The sequence below is a fragment of the Merops nubicus genome, unplaced genomic scaffold (assembly GCF_000691845.1).
Source record: "Merops nubicus isolate BGI_N331 unplaced genomic scaffold, ASM69184v1 scaffold2111, whole genome shotgun sequence".
NCBI classification, from domain to species: Eukaryota; Metazoa; Chordata; class Aves; order Coraciiformes; family Meropidae; genus Merops; species Merops nubicus.
The window spans coordinates 1-16,529 of record NW_008588803.1 but is presented as its reverse complement, the minus strand read 5'-3'; the positions used below and the strand labels follow the sequence as shown (position 1 = coordinate 16,529).

The 16,529-nt window shown below is 44.9% G+C and overlaps 1 protein-coding gene across 1 annotated transcript in view; it reads right to left on the bottom strand.

The window, feature by feature from the left end:
• Positions 1-7,572, bottom strand: part of FSTL4 (follistatin-like 4) — a gene marked incomplete at its 5' end in the record, with an annotated part of 39,506 nt that extends 31,934 nt beyond the window's left edge. Inside the window, one exon of the mRNA XM_008949358.1 lies at positions 7,406-7,572. Within this exon, the coding sequence (XP_008947606.1) occupies positions 7,406-7,572 (167 nt within the window). The remainder of the gene's footprint in view (positions 1-7,405) is intronic.
• Between the last annotated feature and the right edge of the window lie 8,957 nt (positions 7,573-16,529).

The window sequence follows — 16,529 nt, the reverse complement described above, 5'->3', positions numbered from 1 at the left end:
TCTTCCTTAGGAGAATCCCACCAGTTGCTGGGATTTCTGAGTAACAATGATGATGATAATATTAATAAAAATAAATAAGAACAACTTGCTTCATTTCTAGACCCTTCCCTTTCAGCCTTTTCCACCAAGCCCTGGGAAGCTGGGAGTGGTTTCAGCGCCTACTGACAAAACCAGTCCCAGCACTGGGGCTAACTGGTGTCACTGGTTTTCCACTAGCTGAAGAAAAACCCCATCATGACTTCACAGTAAACAGCAGAGCACTGGAAATGTATGAACCACATGTTAAAAAAGCTTGTCTGGTGCTCAGAGTCTTAGAAACCTCCCTCTGATAATATTTACAAGATTTTAAAACAAAATGTACCCAAGCATTTAATGAGATGATCATTATGCAAAATCTACAACAATGGCTATCACTTTGAAAATGATTTCTCCTCACTAATCAAATGCCTCTGATTTATTTATTTTTTTTACAAGAGATTCATGAGTGATTCACATAAAAATAATAAAAACTAAATTAGTCATGGGCTCTTAAATCACTTTCTTTGGTGCTTTTAATAATTCATTTCTGGAGACAAGCTGAGAACTTATGCTTCATTAATATTATTTGTTCTTGGTTTTACACATGCTATCACTTGAGTCATTTACATGGAGCAAAATTCAGCCTTAAGCAAATGCCAGAAAACTACTGCAAACACAGCTTGATGGGGTATGAATTTCTCTCTCCTCCTTTTTCTGCTCAAAGAATTTAGCACAACAAAACACTGTCCTGGTGAGCCAAAAAAGTTTTTGGCTTAAAGATACAGAAATGAACTTTTTAGGTAGTTGTGCCATTATAATATAGATAAAAAAGGATGGCTTTTATATCCTGAGAAACTCAGAGACAACACAATGAGGAAAATCAATGGTGGGTCTCCCTGCTGGAGCTGCTGGAAGGGAGGAATAAGAATATCAGGGATTCAGGGAGATGTTTCTATTAATTGGATCTACTGGACATTGCAGAGAAATGCAATGACCATGACTGAACAGGTAAGTACCAATCTTGGGAGGAAATGATACTCATAAAGAACATATTCACAACTTTCTGCCTACAGGCCAGAGGTAGATAACTGGGATTTGTGGATTTGGGTCTGTAATTCAATTACCAGTTCCAACAGGCAGAGCAAGTACAAGAGTACAACTGGTTTCAGAGTCCTAATTCATCTCATTCTCCATTCTTTTCTGATGCATTTTTTTAAGCCTGTCACTCTAGTTCCTTCAATACTTTCCATCAGACAGACACTCTCCTTTCTTCTTGCTCATTTTGAGAAGATTCACTCTGCATTCAGTTCTCCTTCTCTGCTCTAACCCCCAGCCTGAGGCCATGTGATTCACCTATAGAGGAGCTGCACCTCCCATCTCAGCATTCCAAAAAAATTCACAATATGTGCCTTACATACCCCTAAAAAATGCAAGCAAACCAAAACCACCCCAGGGGAAGATCTTCCTCCACCCCAGGGGAAGATCTTCCTCCACTCCCAGGGGAAGATCTTCCTCCACAAAAATGGGCTGTTGAGGAAGCTGAAGTCTATTCAGGACCAGCTGAACAACTCTTGTCTCCATGAAGTTTTTTCTGCATTTGCAATAACCACTTAGGTCTGTGACTCAAAAAATGAGCTATTCCAGTGAAGGCACAAGTGGATGCAAGTTCTTCCTTATATATTCTGAAAATACTGTAAGTATTAATGTTCCAAAGACACTATAAGCACTGGGCAATTTCTGAAACTTTGATTTGAAAAGAAACAAAATACCCCTTGGCTCTAAACATGTAACTTCCTGTCATTTATTCCCATCACTGGATTACTGCAGCATCCAGGAGGGTTTGATCATTTTAATGGCCTGATTTCTATTAGCAGGGTGTTAAGTGGGGTTAGTCACACGTGGTCCCTTTATTATTTAACAGCAAAATGACATTAACACCACCAACAGGAATACTTCACCTTCGTGGAGCCTGTTCTCATGAGAAACCTCACCCAAAGGACTTGCATTTTAAAGGTTGGCCCTTTGCTTTGGGTTTCAGGCATTACACATGGAAAATGCACAGTTAAATGAATGAGAAGTGTCTCCAGGCAGGTGGGCATGGCTCTTTTAAGAGCCACGAGATACACGTGGAGGAGAATCTTCCCTGGTGCACAGGTAGATGTGGAACTGGAGCCATCAAGGACTTGGAAAGTGGTCTCTGCACACCCAGATTCACTTCTGCTACTCCCACACGCTCTCTGCAGGGTGGGGCTGGCTGAGGTTTGGTGGGTAGAGATGGAGGTGGGCGTGGATCTGGATGGTGGGGAGGAAAACCTGTTTGGAGAAGAGAATCAGTCCTTCTCCTCCAAGGAGGGACTTACACCTCTGAGCTCAGCCTATGCATCTCAGCTGCCTCTGAAGTCCTGGGTGATGACAGGAAGCCCAGCAGCAGAACCCAGACTCTCTCCACACAGCCTTATCAAAGGCAAGAAAGGCTGAAGGTGAGAGCAGAGGTCTCTCCAGCTGAGTTTCCTTCCCCTGACAGGAGGCAATGGCAGAGGAGACCAGGGAAACTGGGTGAGCCTTAGGAGGACACACTGCTGTGCTCCCATCAGCTGCTGCTCAGCATTTTGCTGAAGCAGGGACCACATCCTCATGCTGAAGAGCTTCTCCTTGGACTTGTCTCATCACAGCTTTCACCCATCTGCTTTACAGCCTGCAGGACATCCTGACATACAAGGCACAACATCAGACAGGAACACTCCAGACTTCTTTGAGAACATGGCACTTGGACATCTTACTGGACACTTTTGTTTGTACTTAGTGCAGGATAAGCTGGTTGATAGGTACAAGTGAAAGAGCAAAGGGATAATCTGCTGCATTTTGCTAACTCCTGGGAGCATGCTTTTTAAGGCAAATTACTGATTTTTCATCAAAGGAGGAGAAAGAAAAGCCATAAAGGAGCTGCAAAGCACTCCCACTGCCCCTGCCTGAATTCCCTGGAGGGTTTGCCACTATTTGGACTTGGCTCTGGAGCTTTGTCTTTGCTCCTGGATGGGATTCCAGTTATAGCTACCTGCATTACACTCTAGAATTCACCCCATTCCTACCTACCTGCATTCCACTTGTTGTCTAATGGCAGCATTCCCTTTGGTTTGGGGGTGTTTCTACCACACTTCTGAAGGAATAACTTTTCTTTATCAATTTTTGCTTAGAAATTGACTCACGTTCCTCCGGAGATAACGTCCAATCATGTGAAACAACATCCTATAAACATTGTATAAAGACATTTGACTCCACGAGGAGTTTATTACATTTTCAAATTGAGGAATGCTCTCATAATCACATCTTTGGGAAAACACACTGCTTGTTCCTAAGGGGCAAAAGTATATTATTTTGAAAGATGACACGTTTTAACCACTTTATGATTCGTCATCAGAAATCAATTTATAGCCATCCCAATCTTATCAGTTTCAGCTCCATTATGGTTATTTTCTGCAGGAGGAAAAGTTGATGGGACTTTTTTTTCCCTGTAGAGTTGCAAAGGGACTCGTAACGGATAAATAATATGGATGGGGAATTTATGGATAAATAATATTTTCCTGCTAAAAGCAATCTGAAATGTTTACAAGAAAAATTGTTTAATTACATCTACCATGAAGATGGCTCTTTTGCAATAGCTGTGTGACAACTCATTAATAGAGTTCTTCCCAGACAGGACAAGACAAATTATTACTCTGTTGCTTATGAAAGCTTCTGATTAAGAAAGCAATGAAAAAATTATTAATATTTTGTTGCCAATCAAGTCATCCCATAAAAAAGATTTAAGTAATGCCCTTAAACAACCAGGCTTTATAGTAATCTTCAACCTTTCAGTTCTGGGCAGATTTAGGATTATCCAGCTTTCTGTTGACCGTCTTTGCCACTTCTAGTATTAATCTGGGACAGAGTCAACCTCCTCACACCACATTTATCATGAATTTGGAGAGAAAAAAAGCCACAAAGTGCTTTGCAGTGCTGCTCTCCCACCTAGCTGGAAGGATTCTGGTTTTTGCAGACTCGAGCTTCTATTTTCATCTGATTACCTGAATTAGCATTTAGAAGAGAAAGAGTTTAATTGAAATATAATACGAGGATTTTTCCAATCCTGTAGTTTTGTATGTGATTACCATTGTGCCAGGAGCAGGGAGGATTTTCTCCAAGTTAAAAAGGTACAATTAATCTCCTGTTGCACTTCCAATTAGCCAAATTGCCAACCTGATTGTGAAAAGCAGAAATGCAATTGAGTTTCTGCTTGAGGCGTGCTCAAAGAAAACTGAAGTAATTTAATTAACTGACTTCAAGTATATTAAGAATCACACTGCCTTAACTTTCCTGCTGTCAGTGCCTTTAAAATAGATTATTGTTTAATGTGGGTTTCTGTACCCATGGCTGCACGTATCTTCACCATGAAGACCTCAGTGCCAGTCTTGATGCCACTTCCCTGCTCCACACAAGTGTCCACCCCATAGACAAGCTCACACCCCATGAGTACAGGACTTTTAAAACTTGTGATCTAAATAAAAAGACTGGATTGAGCAGCTGAAGGACCATCCCTTCATGCCTGCTACAAACAAGTGCTTCAGACAGCACAGAAACAGAATGCTTTGGGTTGGAAGGGACCTTTAAAGGTCACCTAGTCCAACCCCCCTGCAGGGAGCAGGGACATCTGCAGCTAGAGCAGGGTGCTCAGAGCTTGGTCCAACCTCCCCTGGGATGGTTCCAGGGATGGGGCAGCGACCACCTCTCTGGGCAGCCTGGGCCAGGGGATCACCACCCTCAGCACAAAAAATTTCTTCCTTCTATCTCATCTAAATCTCCCTTTTTTTAGTTTAAAACCATCACCCCTTGTCCTGTTGCAACAGGCTCTGTTACAAAGCCTGTCCCCAGCTTTCTATAGACACCCTTTCAGTACTGAGAGACCACCAGAAGTTCTCCCTGGAACATGCAGGTGCCCATCCTTGATATCCTCTCCTGAGCTCAAGAGTCCTACAGGTTGCCCATAGTGGAAGAGGGAATACAAAAGATGGTAAATCCCCAAATTCTGTCACCTCAAGTTACCAGATCAGAGTACAGATAGTAGCAATACATACAGAAGATAAAAAAAATGTGATTTAATTAAAAATGAAGAAGGTGTGGAGGTGCCTGTCAGAGTAAAAAACCAGTTGATGGGCACTAGCAGCAAGTGTTCTATGACAAGGTGACAGAGGTCATAAACTGACAGGTGAAACATTAAAACTGAGGCATAAATCCTGTTTTTCCTCCTTGTAAGGTTCTCAGAGTGCTCCTCTGATGTAGTTTCTCAGTGATATACTCGTTCAAAGGGATCAAAAAGTGATTATATTTTTCCTGCTGTATTGTCCTAGGGAGTGTTCAATCATTCAGGAACCAGTGCAAGGACATAACTCTTCCTCTTAACATTTAATATCCAATGAGAAAGAGAATTACTTAGAAGTACAGCAGAAATTCACTTGGGCCAGTGCTAAATCAGGGGGGAGCTGCCAATTCAGCCTGAAAATGTACCCCTCAAAATTCTCTTTAAAATAGGAGGAGCTGCAAATGAAGCCTCAGAGCTATGTGCTATCTGCCCTTCAAGGATGCACTTTTACCCCAGTTCCTGGACTAGCATTTTGTGCCCAGTTCACACGTGAACTTTAATCTTTTAAGATTTATGTGCTAACTAAAATTTCATGAAGGTGGGATAAATACCTGGAATTTTCATTATTTCTGGCCAAAAAATTCTAAGACCGCTCTTGAGCCTCCAGAGTGTGTGGAAATGAGATTTTAGGACAGCTGAACCTTGCTTCTGAGCCCAGCTCCATCTTGAGCCCAACAAAACTGACTCTAAAACCACGTCTCAGATCTACTACAATAGAACTTTCCAGACTCTGCCCACAAAAAGCTGTTGAATTTGCCCAGTTCTGATTAAACCAAGCAGAGTGTGCAATTTTTTAAGCTTTTCCTAAGCTTAATCTGTGCCAAGGAATGGATCTGTTCTAAAGACCATCAACATGAGGTCATGCTCCAGACAAGAAATGCACTTTCAAAGGGGGATCCTTGCTTTGATGGAAAGAAAAGAATATTGAGATGGTTCCAGCTCCTGAGTTTGTGCACACAGCAATCACCTCTATGTAATTTAGAAGATAAAATATTCTTAAAAATAATTTTCCTCCTAAGGTCAAGTCAACAAATCAGGCACTGAGTTGCAATGACTATTCTGTCCCCTCTGATGTAATCTTCATGTAGTGATGTAGAAGAGTAAACCAAAGTTTTTTCACATTTCAGCAATCCTGCACACACAACCATTTAGGGAGCTACAGCATTGACTGTAACAGCTCTGAACGGGGTGGTTATCAAATTAACAAGAACAAAAATATAAATCAACTCTTGCTGTCGGGTAATTAAAATCAAACCTGATTTACTGTGTGCTTTAATGCAAAGAGAGATGAAATAGAGACTGTATTTTTTGTCTTTCTGCTCCTCCAGAATCTTTCCACCACTTTCCACTCTATCCATAATTAAATGTTATTAAATCAGTGACTAAGTTTATACCATTATTCAGGTATTGTCTTTACTACCAGCTATGACTCACACACCAGACCAGCACTGTGAATTAAAAGAGATTCATCTTCCTTCCTGAGAGGGTATTTGCCACACCCTGCAGAATAATCCCACATTTCACACCATTCATCAGGAACAGTAGCTGAGGAATAAGAGACAAGAATTGGCTGAAAGGCAAGTGCAACAGAAGGAACAGAGATAAAAATGTTCTCTTTGATTTAGATAGAGGAGAGGTTTCACTGCCAAGCATAAATGGATTGTTTCGTGCTCTTGATGGATCTGTTTCTTTGTCCTAAGGAAGAGGACCCTGAGGAGTTCATGGTCTGTAGAGCTGCATTCCCCTGGTTCTCCAGAGCTGCTGTCCATGCACCATGACTTGCACCAAACTGAATGAGCAACAAGTGATGAACCACCAGCACCTTTAATTTCTGATTTCCTGCAGCACTGAGTTTTAATTTCATAACAACATATTCCAGGTACCCCTCTTTGCCTTTATTCCTGAGACATACACACATAAACCCAAAACATCACACCACCTTCCAGTTGTCCATAATAACCCCACAAAAAAAACTTGTTCTCTTAGAACTACCACATAATAACCCCACAAAAAAACCTTGTTCCCTTAGAACTAGCAGATGAAGTACCACCTTCCAGTTGTCCATAATAACCCCACCGAAAAAACTTGTTCTCTTAGAACTACCACATAATGACCCCACAAAAAAAAACTTGTTCCTTTAGAACTACCCTCTCTTAGATGAAGTCAGTCAACGCCCTAAAAAGAGAAGGACAGGAGGAACTGAGGGCTTACATTGATGTCCTCCAAGTCGAGGAAGTTGAGGACCACTCCGTTGCGCTTCCAGATGATGGGAGGTCGCAGCACCCCGCGGATGCTGCAGGTCAGGACGGTGCTGAGGCCCACGGTGATGGTGCTCACACTGACCTTCTGCTCCTCAGGCAGGCTCAGCCGAACCACCTCTGCAACAGGCAACAGGACAGGAGTGACACCAAAGAGTACAAACACCAGCTGTCCCCCTTCTCCCCCTTCTTCCTCATGCCAGGAAGAACTTCGAAGGATTTTGGCAAGGAGATGGGTCAGTTATGTTAAAAAAATAAAGCCAAGCAGGAGACATAAAAGTCCAATCTGCCACAATCAAACTCGCTGCATCATTTTCTGGAGGCATCTTGTGGCAGTTGTGGCATTAGGGCACTAAGATGGGTCCTCTGCAACAGTTAAATCTGCAAAGAAATCATCAGCAGGAGGACAAGCAAAGGGCTCTGCTGCTTGAGACCATGTGGGTTTGTTTCTCTAGAGGACTCCTGCTGAGGTCCTTTGATAGGGCACAAGAATGACAAGAATGAGTCAGGTTCTCTCCTCAAAGAAGGAGGCTCTGCTGCTTGAGACCATGTGGGTTTGTTTCTCTAGAGGACTCCTGCTGAGGTCCTTTGATAGGGAACAAGAATGAGTCAGGTTCTCTCCTCAGAGAAGGAGGATTAAGGTAAGACTGTTGTCACTGAATTATAAATAAATTGCAGAAATATTACAAGTCATCAAGCACCAAAACTCCTTCACCAAATGCAGCCACACGCTGCACCTGAGATAAGAGAGATTCTTCTAGCCAAGAGTGAGCTAGCCAAGCTTTGCCATATTTTCCTTAAATTAAGAAAAATCAGTTATTTTGACTTACATGTGCCACACAAAAGGAAAACCTGAGGCAGCAGGCCTTACTTTTGCTGCAAACCACACCAACATCTCCCTGAGGTACACTCCACCCCACCCCATCATCTCCTTCTGGCCACTGCAGAGTCTGTCCTGTGTGGCTACACAGACTGTGGAGACCAAAACCACCACGGGTGGAGAGTGTCACTACTGAGCCATGATGAGGGTTGGACTTGATGGCCTTTAGAGGTCCCTTCCAACCCAAATCATCCCATGACTCCACGATGATGAAGCGTTTTCAGCAGCAGTGAGCCAGCAACAAGGCAATCAGGCCCCATTGTCAGAGCTGCTGCATTCACAGGATGGGTTTTGCTTGCTCTCACTCTCAGGTTCTGCAATAAGAAAGCTTTGAAAGTGTATTGCATATAAATGCTGAAAATTGGGCTTTCAAAGTAATGGCCCATTGAGAGGAAAGGGGAATGTTCACAGCGCTGAGGGGCTACATCTCTTCAGCCAGCTCAGAAAACCTGGCCTGGGGAATGAAACAACCATCTCCTGGCCCCAAGGTCCCTCCTTTTGTGTCTACTGGTATTAACTGCAGCAAAACAGGGATCAAAGAGACTGATGCTGCCTCACCCAAGGCCACGTGCTTTGGGAAACACCACTCCAAGCAGTGCTGACACTGTGAAATGACATATGGGGTCAGGTCAACCCTCCCCATAGCTGGCAAAATTGCTCCTCATTCTGCTTTGCTTGCTTCTCATCTCTGTCCCTGTGACCTGGACAAGGTCTGTGCATGGCTTCCATCTGTCTTGGGAGGATCTAAATGCTACGTGCACCTTCCTCCATCCCCCTGAAGCAGCTCTGATTTTCAGTGACTCCAAACACTCGTTTTTATCATGTCAGTTGGCAGCTGAGGATGTGATTTTCACTTCAAAGTCAATGGCTTTGGTGGGAAAATCTTGCACTCCTTTCACAGGGCTTGCACTATGGAAATGCAAGGAACAAAAATAATAATAAAAAACCCCACAGTAATGCTCTTACAAGCATCATTTTCCACCTCTTCACACACCCTCTAATTGAAAAATTGCTTTAACATCTCTGAGCAAATCTGTTAAATCAGTTCACTGAAATATTCAGTCTACTTCTTGGGAAGCTTGGATGGATTCCTTCAGCCCAGCACCTGCCTGGGACCATTTCATGCAGCACTGGCTCGTGCAGCAGCACCCAGGCAGCTCTGCATCCTTCCCTCTGCTCCTTCCACCTATGTGAGATGTTAATGGAACGTGCCACCAATTGTATTCACTGCAAGGATCAACAGAAGATCCTGGGTTGTGTCCTCCAGCAGTTGGCCATTCTCCCACTTAATATTTCTACTGCTGTTTCAGAAAGGGTACAAGCTCCTTTAAAGAGCCCATAACTAGAGTTTTCATAGATGGTTGATTAAAAATAGGAATGTTTGACTGCTATTCTGCTGCTGTTATTTGGGTTGTGGTGGCTCCCATAGGTACTACAGGAGAAAAGGGCCTGACATGGTCAGAGCATCAAGCAGTCTCTGCACTTGAAACTTTAAAATCCAGCTGTGGAGACTGAGGAAGATTGGGGAGGGAAGGAGAACATGACCCACCCAAGCTCACTGAGCAGGTTGGTGGCAAAGCCAGGAATGGATTTTACACCACTACATGACATCCCTCTCAGGCAGCCTGGCTTGGATCAGCACTGGTGTGGCCAGCAGGAGCAGGGCAGGGATTGTCCCCCTGGACTGGGCACTGGGGAGGCTGCACCTCAAATCCTGGGGTCAGTTTTGGGCCCCTCACTCCAAGAAGAACCTTGAGGGGCTGGAGTGTGGCCAGAGAAGGGCAACAGAGCTGCTGGGGAAGGGTCTAGAGGCCAAGTGTGGTGAGGAGCAGCTGAGGGAGCTGGGGGTGCTGAGCCTGGAGCAAAGGAGGCTCAGGGGAGACCTTCTGCCTCTGCACAGCTCCTGACAGGAGCCTGGAGCCAGGGGGGGGTCGGGCTCTGCTCCCAAGGGACAAGCAGAAACAGCCTCAAGTTGTGCCAGGGGAGGTACAAGTTGAATATTAGGAAAAGTTTTTTCCCCAAAAGGGCTGCCCAGGGCAGTGGTGGAGTCCCCACCCCTGGAGGGGTTTCCAAGCTGTGGAGATGTGGTATGAGGGACACGGGGCAGTGGGGACCTGGCAGTGCTGGGGGATGGTTGGACTCAATGACCTTAAAGGTCTCTACCACCCAAAATGATGCTACAACCCTATGATCCTACCTGCTGGAGAGGAGCAGAGACACAGCCATACAGAACGAGGGACAACAGCCCACACAAGGGGTGATGTCCCACCCACCACCCCCACCCAGCTGCCTGAAGCACGTCAACAGCACACAGGGACTAACAACACAGTTATTTTCTGCATAAAACAGAGGAGCTCCTTTTTCTGAATAAAATATTTGGAGTGCACTTGACACGATAAAGAACTGATAATTACAATAATTTGTAGCACCGAGCAGGGCTAATGAGGACATCTTTTCTTGAGGAGAAATGAAATGGAGGGCCATTCACTTAGGAGAGAATTGTTTTTTCATCTTACTGCTGTTTCCCTGAATTCCCTCTGCTGCTCCTCACACTGCCTTGAGTTCCTGGGCTCACGCTGGGCTCCCACCACCCTCCTCCTCAGCAACAGTTTTTGAGTGTTTTCTTGCAGTAGAATTGAAGGCTCCTTGCCCCTCTTCCAACAGACAGCTAAAGAGGCTCTGGTTTTACATTTTAGCAGCACACTAATGAAAAACCCATCCATGTTTAATTAAGAAACACCTTACATAGCTGCAGCTCTTGGCTGAGCCCCACCAGGCCAAGAGATGACTTTTTTAGGTTAGAGGAGGTAATTAGTGCAGACCACTTCCACAGCCCAAACACACTCTTTTTTTTTTTTTGGAGTATTTCTCATTTCGAGGCATCTTATTAACATTTCAAAGCCTTTTTACTAACACAGCATTACTTTGTGTGGCTTCAGTCGCTGTTGTATTGTTAAGTCCTTGCCCAACCATGTGTATTGGGGAGGAAATGGAGATTCCCTAAGAGGATTCAAGGGTTGGGATTTTCAAACATCTTCCTAAACACTCAGAATCTTGTACTTCAGTCATAGAGCTTAGACACAACGATGCTAGCTGGGTTGTATGTACAGATTCAAGCCACCACAATGATTTTGTGTTCAGCCTCTAGATTAAGTATTGAACACTGCTCACTTTATTTTTTTAAAAAAAACCCTTCTGGAGATAAAAGGTGTAAAACCACCCATGTAAAACTGAACAGAACAAATGGACAATGTTCAAAGAGTGCTCACTTGCAGCACACAGACTGGAATGGAATCTGGGGCCTAAAATCAAGTCATTTTATGTTCATTTGGAAATTCTCTAGGGTGATGCATGCAAAACAGCTTTCTGAATCCAAGAGTTTCAACCACTACCAGCCCTATCTGATCTCACTTATCAGGTCATGTTACTCCTCTCTGGGGTTTCAGTTGAAGCAACTCCTCAAGTCTCTTCCAGCTGGAAATAAAAGGTTCCTGCCAATTGCTCTGCCATCAGAGACAGATGGACCCTATCAAAGAATGGGACCCTATCATTGTTGATAGCATCAACCATCAAAGTTGACTCCAGACAGGGGTAAAGACTTCATAATCATCACCCTGAAGAAGAAAGGGGGGTAGCTGTGCCTCAGTTCCCTGAAAGGTTGTAGATAGGTGTGGATCAGTCTCTTTTCCCAAAGAACAAGTGATAGGACCAGAGGAAATGGCCTCAAGTTGTGCCAGGGGAGGTTTAGGTTGGACATCAGGAAAAATGTCATCCCCAAGAGGGTTGTCAAGTGCTGGCCCAGGCTACCCAAGGCAGTAGTTGATCACCATCCCAGGAAAAATGTCATCCCCAAGAGGGTTGTCAAGTGCTGGCCCAGGCTACCCAAGGCAGTAGCTGAATCACCATCCCTGGACATGTTCAAAAGACAGGCAGATGTGGTGCTGAGGGACATGGTTTAGCATTGGACTTGGCAGAGTGAGGTTAATGGCTGGACTTGATGATCTTAAAGGTCTTTTCCAACCTCAATGATTTGATGATTCCATGGATCAGAGGTCCAGGAGTAATCTGTTACGAGGTACTGCACCAAACACAGCCCAAACTCAAGCTCAGTACTGGCCCTGCAAACCCACCCTTGGTCATGGGAAGCCATGGGAATTAGGGCAGTGCCATCTTCAAACCTCTCTCCCCATTCAGGAGGGTGAAGGATCCCCCCCTGAGGAGAAGGGAGGAGCAGGATCCCTCTGCCCCACCTCTCCCCCCTTCCTGGGCAGTGCTATTCAGTCCCAGAGAGGTCCGTGGACCTCTGGTGACCCTGGCACAGCCATTCTGATGTTCTCAGGTTAAACTTCTTGCCACAGCAGGTCCCAGGGCGACGCACTGGAGAACGTGAAGTCTTACTAATCCCTTTCCTTGTTAGAAATGTCAAGATATTGTCAAACATCCTCCTCAGCCCCCTCTGCTCCCGTGTTATTTCTGAAGGCTCCGAGCTGGAGTCGCGCTGCACCTCTGCAAGCTCTGCATGCTAATGGGGAGCAGGTAGGACTTGTTGTGCTGTTTTATCCTGGAAATCTTTTTTCCTCTGCTGTCATTTGTGGCCCGCCAAAGGCAATCATAATTTCACAACGAAGACGTGGATAATTGAGGTCATTACAGGGAGCAACCTGGAAGGAGCATCGGTGGAAGAAAAACTCCTTGATTTAGCACTGCGTGGAGATAATTTACATAGCAAATGTCAGTTGCCTGCCCGCCTTGGCTCGTGCTCCACTACCTGCAGAAACAGATTTCACACTTTAAAAAGGGCTTAATATCATTAATTAGATCTTTTCCCTTAAATCTAAGGAAAACATACTTTTTAATACCTCGTTGCCACCTTTAATCATTGTAACGCTTGTTCACGGGTATCCTCAAACAGAATATGGAGCAATCGACTCTGCTGCTGAGGAGACAAGGAATTACTCTTTAAATCCTCCACCTTGCTCTCCATGGGGAGACAATAAACCCCAAAGTAGCTTTATTTGAAGCAACAGGAGGATGACTTTCAAAGAAAGCCTCAAGCCCAGATTCTTGCCCCCCAATCAAAGCTCCTGAGCAAAGAGACCTTTTGTGAACCAAAATATGGGTTACCCAGCCCTAAATACAGCCTTGTTTTTCCAGCAAGGGTTCAAGTCAGGATTGATTTAATGGGAACAAAAATTTGGGCTCCAGTCAACTCCCACTGTCCTGTGTTAGTAAAATCTGTTTGTTGCCTCTTGGCCCAGCACTGCAGCACAAAGGTGATTTCAGCATTTGTTTTGAGAGAGAAAAGTCTTCTCCAGCTGATCACATTCTCAAGTGAGGAGCTGACTGAATCAAGAAGATGAAAGCAATTCATGGATCAGAGGAAAAACCTTTGATAACTATGTTTTTTCCACAATAATTTTGATGGGACTTCTTTGGCTTTGCACAGAGAGAACAATTTTAGACCCTCTTAAACCTGAGCCGACTGCACCAAGTTGATTTTTCAAATGACTGTGTTATACCTGAGATGGACTTATAAACATGCAGCTGAACACAGAATTTGGACTCCAAGGACACTGTTTGGAGGACCCTGGGATGAGATGTGGTGTCATCTAATGAAACCATGCAGAGATTAGAAGAAATGAAGGACAGTTCACACTGGGTCTGAATCCATACAGCACCTTCTTATCAATGACCCATGTTAGCATCAGGGTGTTTGCAAAACACCCCATCATTTAGTTTCTACCCTACTCTGTAGACCAAGGGAATGAACTAATAAAGCCCTTAGTTCCCAAATCACCCTGGGTTTGCATGTCTTTGCCAACCAGGCTGGTTTGAGCTCTGTCTCCAGAAGAAATGTTGCCATCCTACCACATTCTGTTGGTCACTAAGGTTCAACAAGCCAGTCTTGCCCAGATGCATTTGCTGTCAGGGGAGAAGACCATCCATCATCCAGCCTCCAAAGAGACCTCCCATTTCCTAGACACCAACTTAGAACTACAATCATGCTCCTAAAAAGGTTTATGTTATTAATTAACAACATTAGGGCCGTTAATGAACACGATTAAAGTTGTTCACAATTAATTAACCCAGAGAATTCCTCCAGCTCCTGCACGAGTTCAGAGCAGGTGATTGGGATGAGGTTTCATGGCTTTAGAACCTGTGAAAAACAACCACCAAGAGCTGGCTCTGCCTCTGGCCACCTTTGGTGTCACCCACCCCTGCCCAGTTGGCCCCTGGGGGAAGTTTTAGGAGTTTGGTTTCCCTCAAAAAGAGGCACAGCATCCCTCTCAGGTTTGCAAGCTTAATTAATGTGAACAATAAAATGATTTTTAAAGCTAAGGAGAAACGTTCATCTCTCAGCTTTATTTTGGAACTGCAATAATTCCAGGTCTTAATGTAATTTATAACTCCTCAGGACCTTGGCCGTGCTGCTTCAGGATGGATTTTATTGTAAATTCTCTCCTAAATTAGTAATGCTGTTTTCTAAGTCATAAAAAGGCATCCAGGTATTTCTGGCAGCATGAGAAGAATTCAGCACCTCAAGCCCTCTCCTGTCATTACTCTTGAAGGCCACAGGCTATGACTCCCTGAGGTAGGTCCCAACCTTGCACTGCAAGCTAAAACCTGTCTTGTGACTCTGAATAAAGGTGTGAAAGCAGCAGCAGTCCTCAGCTCCAGCATGGGGCTGCAGGACAGGACCCTGTCTCTCACCCCTGTCAAGCTGAACAACTCTGTGTGACCATGACTTTTGGATTAAAAACAAGAGCAAAGCAGCTCAAAACAACTAAATGACAATGCCTTTGATTCTTCTTCAGCAAATGAGATGTTTTCTGCTCATAATACATGATTGCTGCTGCATCACAGGATGGTTTGGGTTAGAAGGGACCTTCACAGATAGAATCATAGAATCCTTTAGGTTGGAAGGGACCTCCAAGATCATCAAGTCCAACCATGGAGCCATTAGGGCTCTAAAGTCCTCTGCCAAAACAGATCAGAATCTGTCAGGGTTGGAAGGGACCACAAGGATCCCCCAGTTCCAACCCCTCTGCCATGAGCAGGGACACCTCCCACTAGATCAGGCTGCCCAGAGCCTCCTCCAGCCTGGCCTTAAAGACCCCCAGGGATGGGGCCTCAACCCCCTCCCTGGGCAACCCATCCCAGGGTCTCACCACTCTCCTGGGGAAGAACTTCTTCCTCACATCCAGCCTGAATCTGCCCCATGGGCAGGGAGACTCTCTGTTAGACCAGGTTGCTCAAAGCAGTTGATTATTTAGATAATGAGAATATGGGGAATAAAAACAAAGCTTAACTTGAAGGAGGGAAAAAAGATCTCGTGTCAGAATCTGGTCCAGCTTCTAAGAGGGATGAGGACTTTACATGGCAACCAAGCTGCTGCTGCTCCTCTGCAACTTGAATTGAATATGCCCCTGAACCTCCTGGAATCATAGAATGACTCGGGCTGGAAAGGACCTCTAGGACCATCAACTCCAACCTCCATCCCAACATCTCCCTGACCACTAGACCACAGCCTCAAGTGCTCCATCTACTCATTTTTTGAACCCCTCCAGGGATGGTGACTCCACCACCTTCCTGGGCAGCCTGTGCCAGTGCCCAACCACTCTCTCAGGGAAGATAATATCCAACTGAAACCTCCCCTGGCACAACTTGAGGCCATTTCCTCCTGTCCTATCATCAGGAATTTGGGAGAAGAGACCAACACCAGCCTCACTCCAACCTCCTTTTAGGGAGCTGTAAAGACCAATAAGGTCACCTCTCAGCCTCCTCTTTTCCAGACTAAACACCCCCCAGTTCCCTCAGCCCAACTCTTGGGTCAAGTGGACCTTGAGCATGATCCACAGCTAGGTTGAAGGGACCTGTGAAGGGAAGAGTGAAGAAATGCCCTCAGGGGAGGATGATCCTCCTTCCCAGCTGCTGCATTTGAGAACAACCAAGGGCATTTCTTTCCTGAATCAGTGAGGATGATGGATTCAGATCTCCTGAACTTCAGAGATCTGGAGGCTGGTACCACCTCTGAGCTGGTTCTCAATGCCCTCCAGACCCCACATAGGGCCCTGTGTCACCCTGCCTGGCTTGGCCATATCATGAGATGGGGGGATTTGTTCCCAACAAAGGCAAACTTCTCACTGTGACTCTGAAGAAACTGCAGGTGAGTAACTCCAGCAGAGCCACCTGCCCT